Below are 15,034 nucleotides of genomic sequence, written 5' to 3' on the forward strand. Positions count from 1 at the left end.
GAGGCCAAACCGTTCGGTTGCTACAGATGTTTTTGTGAGAATACCGTTTTTTCGGGATGTCTCATGGTCTGACAAACACTGCTCTAGCTCTGCCACCTTTCACCGCAGATGCGGAAGTCCTGGATTGAGGACTTCGGTGCAATGAGACCGTTCCAATGCAACAACAAAAAAAACAAACTGACAGATTTTGATAGAGATTGTTATGTCATTTAGATTGATGCACAGGTAGTTCTATTAAGATTAAATACCATAAACTAAATACATCGTAGAGATCCTATAAAATGACTAGAGGGGCTATGTCATAAACCCTCAAAGTTCCAGAATTAGGTGAAAATGGCAGCCATATTGGTCAGGGAGAAACCAGTGTAATTGGCATGAATGGCAGTGCAGGCATATTCCGATCAGAAATTGTGCAGTAAAATCCTTCCATCAACTGATTTCAGCCAGTGTATGGCTGTGGATTGACTGCATTGTTTGAATGGAATTCTGGCATATTGGCAGTTAATTTGAAACATTTATGGAATAATTCCTCTAAAACTGTCTGGCTGGCTTGCTAACAGACATACGGTGCAGATACTTCAAATTCCTTATTTTACACAATATCTTATCACAGCACTGGCAAACCATAGTTGACCAACTCCCTGACCAAAATTGCTGACCTTTATCCTATCATAAGAAGGTTCATGTCCATTATAGTATTCTAATTCCTAATTATACGGAACACATAGTGTATTGTCTATGTTGTGAGCAACAGACATTTATCTCAACCCCCCACCCCACCCCAAAGAAACACTCACATTGAACTGCACAAGACATGAGTCCACTAAGTAAGTAAGTGAGTGTGTGTGTGTGTGTGTGTATCCTGAAATCTGAAGCCAGTCACAGTTGTCTTACACAAGAATGTGTATGCAAAACTAGAAACCCAACGATGGCGCTGGAGAAAAAGGAAGAGATACTTCAAGACCACAAAATGACTCAACGAACACTCAAAATGACAAGAGAAACCAAACGACCTCAGCACTAAGGAAGCGAGAGAGAAACACTCCCCGGTTGTTTTGAGCCAGTGAAAGTGCCAAGGAAGGATTAGGAGACGGCTGTGTAGTTTGAGAAACGTTTGCAGAGCATTTGGGAAGTGTATAATAATAACGAGAGGAGCAGAAAGAACGAGTTGAGTTCCGTCCTGTGAGTCCACAGAATAAAATAGGACCTCTATGGGTGTGTGTTGATTTCAGGCCCCAGGTGCTTGGCAGACAAAGCAAACCTTGTGTTCGTCCTGAGAAAAACTCAATTAAAGCACTCAAGAAAGCCTCACTACAAAAAAGCTACTACCTACGGCCACAATCAACACTTTATTGTAGTGACGGCACAGTAGTCACAGGGTTTCCGTTAGAAGGTAATAGCCGGCTTTCGGCTGGGGGAAAAAAAAGGTAAAAGCTGATATTGGGGGGGGCATTGCGAAATAATGCATTTTAGCCTAATAATGAAATACCAGTTGATGTTGTAGCTGCCAAAAACAGCTCAAACAGGTGTTTGTTTCTGCTGGAGTGAAACGTGCTTTAATAAGCCCAAACAGTGTGCAAATTTGCGTGTAAAAAAAACAAACAATGGCCACAATTATAAAAGGAAACATTTAATTGTTAGAATCCAGAACATTTTCCTGCATGTCTTACCTTGCTTCAAAGTAGCCTAGCCAAAATCCAACCAAACGTGCAGGTTTTTATTTTCGAAAAACGTACATATGCCATTGAAACCATTAGCCGTTTCCTCTCATGTTCTATTGGTTTTCAAATAAATATATTTCTTTAATTGTCCAGTAGCCAAAAGCACAATCCGAGTCATATTAGCAGCCCACCATGCTAGTTGTTGTATATTTACATGTCCCCTCTTTCAAAATGTTGAATGGATATTTTCATCTCTGTCACATGAAACCGCTCACAAGGATATTTCCCCACTAATTCGATTATGAAACAAACATTCGCGCGTAGCCTTCTGCCTTGTGCACATTGCTGCGCTTATAACTTCAAGTTTACCCATTAAAAAAGAAATATTGTTTAGCACCATTTTTACATGCTGATCAGTTGCATGAGCCGCATTGCTTTTTTAAAATGTTGGATGTAGGCATGTTGTATGAATTTTGGATCTATCATCCCACAACTGTCCCAGGGTCTGTTTGGAATAGGCTACATCTTTCTTGCACAGAGCAACAAGCTGACCAATAAAATAGGTAAAGTTTTCTATATTGGGGAAGTAGATTGACATAGACACGTTATATGACTGGAAACCTTAGCAGAATATTTTTTTAATACAACAAAAATGACAGGGTAGCCAACTCTGCTGACACTGACAAACAGATCAATAAAAACTATTTTGTGTGATCATTTATTAGGCCTTGGAAAAAGGGGAGACAAATACAACGACTGTAATCTAACCTGGAATCAAATCAAATGTTATTTGTCACATGCAACGAATACAACAGGTGTAGAGACCATACAGTGAAATGATTACTTACAAGCCCTTAATCAATAATGCAGATAAGAAAAATACCCACAAAAAAAAAAAGAAAAACAAATAATTAAAGAGCAGCAGTAAAATAACAATAGCGAGACTATATACAGGTGGTAGCGGTACAGACTCAATGTGCGGAGGTACTGGTTAGTCGAGTTAATATATGTGGGTAGAGTTATTAAAGTAACTTATGCATAGATAATAACAGAGAGTATCAGCAGTGTAAGGGGGGGGGCAGAGGGCAATGCAAGCAGTCTGGGTAGCCATTTGATTAGATATTCAGCAGTCTTATGGCTTGGGGGTAGAAGCTGTTTAGAAGCCTCTTGGACCTAGACTTGGCGCTCCGGTACCGCTTGCCATGCGGAAGCAGAGAGAACAGCCTTTGCCAATTTTTGGGGCATTCCTCTGACACCGCCTGGTATAGAGGTCCTGGATGGTGGAAAGCTTGGCCACAGTGATCTACTGGGCCGTTCGCACAACCCTCTTTAGTGCCTTGCGGTCGGAGGCTGAGCAGTTTCCATACCAGGCAGTGATGCAGCCAGGATGCTCTCGATGTTGCAGCTGTAGAACCTTTTGAGGATCTGAGGTTTGGAACATTATAGTTTGTTTGTGATGTGGACGCCAAGGAACTTGAAGTTCTCAACCTGCTCCACTACAGCCCCATCGATGAGAATGTGGCGTGCTCTGTCCTCCTTTTCCTGTAGTCCACAATCATCTCCTTAGTCTTGACCATGTTGAGGGAGAGGTTGTTGTCCTGACACCACACGGCCAGGTCTCTGACCTCGTCCCTATAGGCTGTCTCGTCGTTGTCAACAGCTTACGACTGTTGTGTCATCGGCAAACTTAACGATGGTGATGGAGTCGTGCCAGACCGTGCAGTCATGAGTGAACAGGGAGTGCAGGAAGAGGAAAGTAAAAAAACAGTAAATATGCACACTCATATGACCGATCTCCGCTGGTGCCAATACTTTTTGCTCAATTAAGTTGAGAATTTTGATAATGAAAAGACTCCAGTCTGTCTTCTCATTTGTTTTCCAAACTGTTTTTCCATTTCTGACTGTAGGCTATGCGATTTAAAACAATCCACAGCTTCTTTGATCCGCTGTGGTCAAATCATGCTTTCTGGTGTAGTAGCCTATTTTGAATTATTTAATTTATTTCTGTACAGACAGGAGTACACTAATTTGGCTATACAATTTTGTCATTTTAATGCCATTTACTTTAGGGAAGTTTCCTAGCCTAATATGCTGCTCCGCCTATGCATCTTCAAATTCCAGTAAGAATTATGCACGCCGTTGCATTCGAGCTGCATGTTCTGTTAAGATGAAATACCAGAAACTAAATGTGATTTCTGTCATTCTGAGAACCGTAGGTGGACGTCCTAATCAGGTCACGAAACCAATGCATATGGGTCTGGTTAATGTCTGAAATGTCCTGTAAATAAAAGATGCTGCCGGTCAATTGTCCGGCGCCACTTTTTCCAAATGGAAACCCTGAGTAGCCATCAATATCTTGGACATTAAGTGATCCGGGGAGGGTATAGATGTGTGTGTGTGTGTGTGTGTGTGTATGTGTGTGTCTGAAGAGGATCAACAAGGTGTAGTAAACACACTTTTTTTTTTGGTGGAGGTACAGCAATCATGTGCCTCTCCCTGGCCCAGGAAAAGGCCCCAGGGGGAAAAAAAAAAATAAAAAACATTTCACCCACATACAGACCGGCCTTTTAAAACAAGCACCCTGGAGTCTGGGGCGGGAACCCAGTACATGAATGAATAGATTAGAAATAAGACCCTGCAAAGACTGGGATTGATGCTCCACTTGAAGCATCAATTTAAATTCAGTGGAGTCATTGGACTGTCTGATGGTCGAAGCAGCAGATGACTTGTGACCCACTTCTTGGACCGAGACAATGTCATTGTGGCAAGAAATGTAATGCCAATAAAACGATAGTACATCTCTCAACTCTTTGTATCTACAGCTCTGGATGGTAATAGTCGTTCCCGAAATATGCTTGATGTCCTGTTTAAGTTGTGCGAACGTCAATGAACTGAGCTAGCATAGCAATAAAGCAAACACTCACAGTAAGAACAAGTTCCCCTTGAAAATAGATCTGACCCTGAATCAATAGTTTGGGGAAGCCACTACCTACTCAGTTCTGTTCTTCTCATCTCATGCTTAGTCAATCAGCTCAGTACTGGGGTCAGAGAAACAACCTGAAGCCGATGGCTGCCATTCATTTCTTTAGGTTAGCACTCCATCTGGTGGCCAGGATGCAGACCAGCACTTGTTCACTCCACCTCATGGAAATGGACTGGTGTAAGAAATAAAGTGAAGACTCTTAACACACCCGTCTAATGCTTTGAAATCTATGAGGGGACGGGGAACATGTACACTAAGTAAAAGGAAGGGAAAGGGAATTGGGTTCTGAGCTGGGGTCTGATTATTAACCCTTCTCCCCCTCAGTGTGCCCTCATTCGTTTGGACTGACATTGAATTTACAACTCACAGTGCTGTTACAGGTCATTAAAAAACAAACAGACTTACTCCATGGGGATTCTGAACTGCACTGTGTCCTGAGGCTGCTCCTTCCCTGGTCGGACCAGAGTCAGGGAGAATGGCGGCCGGAAGATCCTCAGTTGGGGGTTCCCGATCTGGTACAGCGGGTATCTGTATGGAAAACAGGAGACTGGGTTGAAGGAGAGTCCAAGCACGCTTTCCCAGACCCCTACTCATGGACTAAATATAGATGATCAATGGAAAGTGTTTTTAGTCCAAGAACAGTTTTAATAATCTGGCCCCAGGAAACTTGAGCCAAACAGTTTACCATCAATGCTTATTTTACACTTTTTGTGGCTATAGCAATGCTTTTGGCCAACACAGTCTTCTGAACATTACAGATTAACAGTGAGAGTAGAAAGTGAGCAGGTGCAGTCAGTACAATATAGGGAAGGAGACTAAAGTCATTGAACCCATGTCAATGGGGTGCATTTCAATAGTCCTGGTCCTCCGCTCTTCTCCAGTCCTAGGTGCATGACAGGTGAAAATGTGTCAGATTCTCTAGCTTTCGAGTTAAAGAAAGTCTGTTCAATCAATTTGCCAATATCAAATAAAAACATTTGTATCACAAGTAATTTTAACTAGCCAACTGTCCCTTAGCCCGATTACTCATCCACATCAAACTAGCTTTTCTTCTCCACAATGAATCTGGGTTTGCTGCTCGGTGGACATCTCTGAAGCCTCGGAGCATAAATCAATCCTGCTATAGGACTCATTGCGGCTAGCCTAAAGATTACGACCTTACAGTCAACATAAATACATGTTGTGCCATCTGTTGATGTAAGTAAAAAGGGCTTTATAAAGACACTTGATTAATTGATTTTCCCTCATGCTATCAGCAGGTTACCGGAAGTTGATCCGGATGAAAAGTGTGCCCAAAGTAAACTGCCTGCTACTCAGGCCCAGATGCTAGGATATGAATATAAATTGGTAGATTTGGATAGAAAACACCAAAGTTTCCAAAACTGTTAAAATAATATGAGTATTATACAGAATTGATTTTGCAGGTGAAAAACTGAGAAAAAATCCATCCAGGAAGTGAGATTTTTTTATGTTTGTAGTTTTCTATTGCATGCCATTACAGTATCCATTGACTTAGGACACTAATTGCACTTCCTATGGCTTCCACGAGATGTCAACAGTCTTTAGAAATTGTATTCTGAAAAATGGAGGGAGTAAGACAACTCTGAATGAGTGGACACTGTCGTGTCCCATGCGCACGAACGAGAGCGCACCTTTCTTGGTTACCTTTTATATTGGAGGACGTTATTGTCCGGTTTAAATATTATCGATTATTTAGGCTAAAAACAACCTGAGGATTGATTATAAACATTGTTTGAAATGTTTCTACGAACTTTAGGGATACTATTTAGATTTTTCGTCTGCCTGTTGTGACTGCGTTTGAGCCTGTGGATTACTGAACAAAACAGAGGTTTTTGGATATAAACAGGGACTTTATCGAACATTTATTGAGTAAATGGGAGTCTTGTGAGTGCAACCATATGAAGATCTTCAAAGGTAAGTGATTAATTTTATTTCTATTTCTGACTTGTGTAACTCCTCTACTTGGCTGGTAACTGTTTGTAATGATTTGTCTGCTGGGCGCTGTTCTCACATAATCGCATGATATGCTTTCGCCGTGAAGCCTTTTAGAAATCTGACACCGTGGTTGGATTAACAAGAAATTAATCTTTAAACCGATGTATAACACTTACAAGTTTAATTCATTTTTATAATGAGTATTTCTGTTTTTTTTTTTGGCATTCTGCAATGTCACTGGATGTTGTGCAGGTGGGACGCTACAGTCCCACATACCCTAGTGAGGTTAAGACCTTTTATTGCACTCACAATAGCACCTTTGGCAGCGATTACAGCCTCAAGTCTTATTTGGTATGATGCTACATGCTTGGCACACCTGTATCTGGAGTTACAGGTGTGCCAAGCCCTTCTTCTCTGCAGATCCTCTCAAACACTGTCAGGTTGGATGGGGGGGGGGGGTCACAGCACAGATACTTTCAGGTCTCTCCAGAGATGTTTCAATCTGGTTCAAGTCCAGGATCTGTCTGGGCCACTCAAGGACATTCAGAGACTTGCTTAGGTGAACCTTCGCCCCAGTCGGAGGTCATGAGCTCTCTGGAGCAGGTTTTCATCAAGGATATCTCTGTACTTTAGTCAGTTCATCTTTCCCTTGATCCCGACTCGTCTCCCAGTCCCTGCTGCTGAAAGACATCCCAACAGCATGATTCTGTTACCACCATGCCTTTTACTGAGATGTGTCGTCCGTCTGGCCACTCCACTATCAATGCCTGATTGGTGGAGTACTGCAGAGATGGTTGTCCTTCTGGAAAGTTCTCCCAACTCCACAGAGGAACTCCAGAGCTCTGTCAGAGTGACCATCGGGTTCTGGGTCACCTCCCTGACCAAGGCCCTTCTCCCCCGTTTGCTCAGTTTGGCCAGCTTTAGGAAGAGTCTTGGTCATTCCAAATTTCTTCTATTTAAGAATGATGTAGGTGTCTGTGGTCTTGGGGACCTTCAATGATGCAGACATTTTTTTTGTACCCTTCCCCAGATCTGTCTATATAAGGTCCCACAAGGCACAGGTGTGTGTGTCTTTCCAAACCATGTCCAATCAATTGAATTTACCACAGGTGGACTCCAATCAAGTTGTAGAAAAAGCTCAAGAATGATCAATGGAAACAGGATACACAAGCTCAATTTTGAGTCTCATAGCAAAGGGAGCATTCAAATTGCTATCAATAAAATACAATTGTGTTCATTGTCCGTAGCTTATGGCTGCCCATAGCATAACCCCACCATTACATGTTCATAATATTGACATCAGCAAACCGCTCGCCCACACGACGCCATACATGCGTACTGCCATCTTCCCGGTACAAATGAAACCAGAATTCATCCATGAAAATCACACTTCTCCAGCATGCCAGTGGCCATATAAAATGAGCATTTGCCCACTGAAAGCGATTACGACGTCGAACTGCAGTCAGGTCAAAACCCTGGTGAGGATGACAATCATGCAGATGAGCTTCCCTGAGACAGGTGCTGACAGTTTGGGCAGAAATTCTTTGGTTGTGCAAACCAGTTTCATCAGCTGTCCGGGTGACTGGTCTCAAACAATCCTGCAGGTGAAGACGCCGGATGTGGAGGTCTTGGGTTGGCATGGTTACATATGTTCTGCGGTTGTGAGGCCGGTTGGACATACTGCCAAATTCTCGAAAACAATGTTGGAGAAGGCGTATTGTAAAGAAATTAACATTCAATTATCTGGCAACAGCTCTGGTGGACATTCCTGCAGTCAGTATTCCAATTACACATGCCCTCAAAACCTGAGACATCTGTAGTGTTGTGTGAAAAAAGTGCACATTTTAGAGTGGCATTTTATTGTCCCCAACACAAGCTGCACCTGTGTAGTGATCATGCGGTTTAAATCAGCTTACTGATATGCAACTAGGGTTGCAAAAGGTCAGACATTTTCCATGTGAAGTTAAGCCTGGGAATTTGGGGAATTTCACTTAAAATTCATCATAAAAGATAGCTTATAACAGTGAACCTTTTTTGTGGGATACACATAAGGCCATTCTAGGTCTTGTGGCATATTTTGGTTAAACAATCCCCAATTCAATGGAATTGCAACCCTCAGCATGCACAGTGCAATCTTCCATCAAATGTGCAGTGGACTCTTCCATCAAATGTACAGATGATTCTCAAAGATCTTGCACACTAATGAGAAGCTAGAGCCCACACTACAAAGCTGTCTGAGCCAAGGACTACATGCTTTCTGGTAAATTGTGATTACAATCAAATCAAATTTTATGTCACATGTGCCGAATAGACATTACAGTGAAATGCTTACAAGCCCTTGACCAAAATGCAGAAAAACCCTAAAATACCAATACTAGTTGGGGTGAAAATATTTTCTAGGACATACATTATTTTTTTAACTAGTAAATATTAGCCTACAGAAAAGTGTGTTCAAATCATTTCTAACTTATCTTCTTATGGCTGCAGGGGCAGTATTGAGTAGCTTGGATGAAAGGTGCCCAGAGTAAACTGCCTGCTCTTCAGTCATAATTCCTAATATATGCATATTATTATTAGTATTGGGTAGAAAACACTCTGAAGTTTCTAAAACTGTTTGAATTATGTCTGTGAGTATAACAGAACTCATATGGTAGGCAAAAACCTGAGAAGTTCCACTTCCTGTTTGGATTTGGATTTTGAGGCTGGTAGATTTTCAAACAAGCTCCCATTGAAATTACAGCGAGATATGGATGAATTCTCACTTCCTATAGCTTCCACTAGATGTCAGCAGTCAATAGAACTTTGTTTGATGACTAATGTGAAGGGGGTCCGAAGGAGAAAGGAATGAGTAACCACTGCCATGAGGTGACCATGAGGTGACCATGAGGTGACCATGAGGTGACCATGCGAGTTCACGTGAGAGGCAGCTCCGTCAATGTAATTCTCCAGTTGGAAAGTTATTTGAGATGTATGTTAACAACATTCTTAAGATTGATTCAATACATCGTTTGACATGTTTCTACTGACTGTTACGGAACGTTTGGACATTTCGTCATAGTGGACGCGCTTTGTGACTTTGGAATTGTTTACCAAACACGCTAACTGGACATAAATAACGGACATTATTGAACAAATCAAGCATTTATTGTGGACCTGGCATTCCTAGGACCTCATTCTGATGAAGTTCATCAAAGGTAAGGAAACATTTATCATGCATTTTCTGGTTTCTGTTGACTCCAACATGGCGGCTGATTTTACTATTGTTCTGAGCGCCGTCTCAGATTATTGCATGGGTTTCTTTTTCCATACATTTTTTTTTAATCTGACACAGCGGTGTCATTAAGGAGAGGTATATCTATAATTCCATGTGTATAACTTGTATTATCATCTACATCTGTCAGCGTAGTGTCCAGAGCATGGAGGCGCTACCAGGAGACAGGCCAGTACATCAGGAGACGTGGAGGAGGCCGTAGGGGGGCAACAACCCAGCAGCAGGACCGCTACCTCTGCCTTTGTGGAAGAAGGAGCAGGAGGAGCATTGCCAGAGCCCTGCAAAATGACCTCCAGCAGGCCACAAATGTACATGTGTCTGCTCAAACGGTCAGAAACAGACTCCATGAGGGTGGTATGAGGGCCCGACATCCACAAGTGGTCGTTGTGCTTACAGCCCAACACCGTGCAGGACGTTTGGCATTTGCCAGAGAACACTAAGATTGGCAAGTTCGCCACTGGCGCACTGTGCTCTTCAGAGATGAAAGCAGGTTCACACTGAGCACATGACAGACGTGACAGAGTCTGGAGACGCCGTGGAGAACATTCTGCTGCCTGCAACATCCTCCAGCATGACCGGTTTGGCGGTGGGTCAGTCATGGTGTGGGGTGGCATTTCTTTGGGGGGGCCGCACAGCCCTCCATGTGCTCGCCAGAGGTAGCCTGACTGCCATTAGGTACCGAGATGAGATCCTCAGACCCCTTGTGAGGCCATATGCTGGTGCGGTTGGCCCTGGGTTCCTCCTAATGCAAGACAATGCTAGACCTCATGTGGCTGGAGTGTGTCAGCAGTTCCTGCAAGAGGAAGGCATTGATGCTATGGACTGGCCAGCCAGTTCCCCAGACCTGAATCCAATTGAGCACATCTGGGACATCATGTCTCGTTCCATCCACCAACGTTGCACCACAGACTGTCCAGGAGTTGGCGGATGCTTTAGTCCAGGTCTGGGAGAAGATCCCTCAGGAGACCATCCGCCACCTCATCAGGAGCATGCCCAGACGTTGTAGGGAGGTCATACAGGCACGTGGAGGCCACACACACTACTGAGCCTCATTTTGACTTGTTTTAAGGACATTACATCAAAGTTGGATCAGCCTGTAGTGTGGTTTTCCACTTTAATTTTGAGTGTGACTCCAAATCCAGACCTCCATGGGTTGATACATTTGATTTCCATTGATAATTTTTTTGGCTGATTGTGTTGTTACCACATTCAACTATGTAAAGAAAAAAGTACTTAATAAGAATATTTCATTCATTCAGATCTCGGATGTGTTATTTTAGTCTTCCCTTTATTTTTTTGAGCAGTGTTTGAAATTATGTGAAATTGAACGAAACAATAATATATGTTGATGCTAATATGATGTGCAATATTCCATTATGTTTCTATATGATAGCAATAGCATAATATATTTAAAATGCCATATACTAACAGTTTCACTAATTCATTTTTATTAATTTAACCTCTTGGATTTAGGGGGCGCTATTTTAATTTTTGGATGAAAAACGTTCCCGTTTAAAACAAGATATTTTGTCACGAAAAGATGCTCGACTATGCATATAATTGACAGCTTTGGAAAGAAGACACTGACGTTTCCAAAACTGCAAAGATATTGTCTGTGAGTGCCACAGAACTGATGTTACAGGCGAAACCCAGATAAAAATACAACCAGGAAGTGCCGCATTTTTTGAAACCGCCTCATGCCAATGACTCCTTATATGGCTGTGAATGAGCTATGAATGAGCTTACATTTTCCACGCATTCCCCAAGGTGTCTACAGCATTGTGACGTCTTTTTCGGTATTTCCATTGAAGAATGGCTGTAAGGGACTATATATGGCATGTGGTCACATGGTGTCTCCCAGAGAAAATATTGCATAAAATACTGAGGTAGCCATTTTTCCAATCGCTTTTTATGAGAAACCAACTGCCTCAACGGATATATTATCGAATATATTTGTTAAAAACACCTTGAGGATGGATCCTAAACAACGTTTGCCATGTTTCTGTCGATATTATGTAGCCAATTTTGAAAAAAGTTTGGCGTAATAGTTGTAGCATTTTTTCGGTTTCTCAGCCAAGCATGATGAACAAACGGGAGCTTTGTTCTTTTTTTTTTTGCAAAAGGAACATTTGCTATCTTACTGGGAGTCTCCTGAGTGGAAGGATCTGAAGTTCTTCAAAGGTAAATGGATTTAATTTGGTTGCTTTTCTTATTTTCGTGAAAATGTTGCCTGCTGCCAGCAGAGCCTAGCATAGCTTATGCCATGATAAACTTACACAAATGCTTGTCTAGCGTTGGCTGTAACGCATATTTTGAAAATCTGAGATGACAGTGTTGTTAACAAAAGGCTAAAAAAAAAAAAAAGCTTGTGTTTGAAGATATTCATTTCATTTGCGATTTTCATGAATAGGAAGATGCGTTATGCTAATGTGTTTGGGGCTATGGTTACGCTCCCGGATACAGGTTTGCTAGTCGAAAACCCGTATCATTATGACACACCCCTCACTATTGTCATTGGTTGCACTATTTGTCTACATTACCCTGAGAAAGGCACAGTGATGCCGAATAGTTGGTAAATACCAATGCAATTGCTGTGAGTTTATACACGGTGTGTGCGACTTTCTTTTTTTTTTTTTATTGTTTAGAGTCCATATGATATGGTAAAAAAACACAGCAAACAAAGAAGCGTCCCTTTTTCAGGACCCTGTCCTTCAAAGCTAATTCATAAAAATAGCTTCACAGATCTTCATTATAAAGGGTTTAAACACCGTTTCCCATGCTTGCTCAATGAACCATAAACAATTAATGAACATGCACATGTGGAACGGTCGTTAAGACACTGACAGCTTACAGACGGCAGGCAATTAAGGTCACAGTTATGAAACGTTAGGACACTAAAGAGGCCTTTCTACTGACTCTGAAAAACACCAAAAGAAAGATGCCCAGGGTCCCTGCTCATCTGCGTGAACATGCCTTAGGCATGCTGCAAGGAGGCATGAGGACTGCAGATGTGACCAGGGCAATACATAGCAATGATCGTACTGTGCGACCTCGAAGACAGCGCTACATGGAGACAGGACGGACAGCTGATCGTCCTCACAGTGGCAGACCAAGTGTACCAACACCTGCACACGATCAGTACATCCGAACATCACACCTGCGGGACAGGTACAGGATGTCAACAACAACTGCCCGAGTTACACCAGGAAAGCACAATCCCTTCATCAGTGTTCAGATTGTCCGCAATAGGCTAAGAGAAGCTGGACTGAGGGCTTGTAGGTCTGTTGTAAAGGCATGTCCTCTCCAGATATCACCAGCAACAACATTGCCTATGGGCACAAACCCATTGTCGCTGGACCAGACAGGACTGGCAAAAAGTGCTCTTCACTGACGAGTCGCGGTTTTGTCTCACCAAGGGTGAACAGCGTTTATCGTCGAAGGAATGAGCGTTACACCGAGGCCTGTACTCTGGAGCGGGATTGATTTGGAGGTGGAGGGTCAGTCATGGTCTGTGGCGGTGTGTCATAGCATCAGACTGAGCTTGTTGTCATTGCAGGCAATCTCAACGCTGTGCGTTACAGGGAAGACATCCTCCTCCCTCATGTTGTACCCTTCCTGCAGGTTCATCCTGACATAACCCTCCAATATGACAACACCACCAGCCATACTGCTCGTTCTGTGAGGGATTTCCTGCAAGATGGGAATGTCAGTGTTCTGTCATGGCCAGCAAAGAGCCCGGATCTCAATCCCATTGAGCACGTCTGGGACCTGTTGGATCGGAGAGGGAGGGCTAGGGCCATTCCCCCCCAGAAATGTCTGGGAACTTGCCTTGGTGGAAGAGTGGGGTAAAATCTCACTGCAGTACTTAATGCAGCTGGTGGACACACAAGATACTGACTGTTACTTTAGATTTTGACTCCACCCCCTTTGTTCAGGGACACATTATTCCATTTCTGTTAAGTCACATGTCTGTGGAACTTGTTCAGTTTATGTCTCAGTTGTTGAATCTTGTTATGTCACACAAATATTTACACATTAAGGTTGCTGAAAATAAACACAGTTGATGGTGAGAGAACATTTATTTTTTTGATGAGTTCATATCCAATGCAAAAAACATCACATTTAAATGGTATTAATATTAATTCCCATATATTCCCGTGGAAAGTTTCTACCTCTGAATATTTCCCAAAATGTGCAACCCTATATGCAACACCTGTCAGGTGGATGGATTACCTTGGAAAAGGAGAAATGCTCACCAACAGGGATGTAAACCAATTTGTGCACAACATTTGAGAGACATACAGTTTTTGGACATATGGAAAAATTTGGGGATCTTTTATTTCAGCTCATGAAACCAACACTTTACTTCCGTTTATATTTTTGTTCAGTACAGCTAACTATCCATTTAATTTGCGCTCGCACTCAAAACACAATACCAACAGCAGAATTATAGTCAGTGTACAAAACATTAGGAAAACATTCCAAATATCAAATTGCAGCCCCTTTTGCCCTCAAAACAGCCTCAATTCGTCGGAGGCATGAACACTTCAAGGTGTCGAAAGCGTTCCACAGGGATGCTGGCCCATGTTGACTCCAATTCTTCCCACAGTTGTGTCAAGTTGGCTGGATGTCCTTTGGGTGGTGAACCATTCTTGATACACATGGGAAACAGTTTATCGTTGCAGTTCTTGACACACTCTAACCGATGCACCTGGCACTTAATACCACACCCAGTTCAAAGGCACTTAAATCTTTTGTCTTGCCCATTCACCCTTTGAATGGCACACATACACAATCCATGTCTCAATTGTCTCAAGGCTTAACAGTCCTTCTTTAACCCGTCTCTCCCTATTCATCTACGCTGATTGAAGTGGATTTAACAAGTGAAATCAATAAGGGATCATATCTTTCACCTGGTCAGTCTGTCATGGAAATAGCAGGTGTTCCTTATGTTTTAAATACTCAGGGTATCTGAGAAATACTTATAGTATTACAAATGTAGCTGCACACAACAACAAAGTCAATATCCGCATGGGAAGTAGATGGTTATAATAAAAATCACCTAAACAAACTGCACTATCAATTTAGGAGTCTACAATCTCACCATGTTGAACCTGCAGATCGATGTGCCTCGCAGAGTGGAGTCTGACATACGCAACGGCA

The 15,034-nt window shown here is 42.4% G+C and overlaps 1 protein-coding gene across 1 annotated transcript in view; it reads right to left on the reverse strand.

Annotated features, from left to right (window-relative positions):
• The window catches only part of mrpl23 (mitochondrial ribosomal protein L23), a 100,760-nt gene that overhangs the window by 77,865 nt on the left and 7,861 nt on the right, over positions 1 to 15,034 (reverse strand). The window contains exon 2 of the mRNA XM_035790383.2: positions 5,050 to 5,172. Within this exon, the coding sequence (XP_035646276.1) occupies positions 5,050 to 5,172 (123 nt within the window). The remainder of the gene's footprint in view (positions 1 to 5,049; positions 5,173 to 15,034) is intronic.

Source organism: Oncorhynchus keta, chromosome 17, assembly GCF_023373465.1.
Source record: "Oncorhynchus keta strain PuntledgeMale-10-30-2019 chromosome 17, Oket_V2, whole genome shotgun sequence".
Taxonomy (NCBI): Eukaryota; Metazoa; Chordata; class Actinopteri; order Salmoniformes; family Salmonidae; genus Oncorhynchus; species Oncorhynchus keta.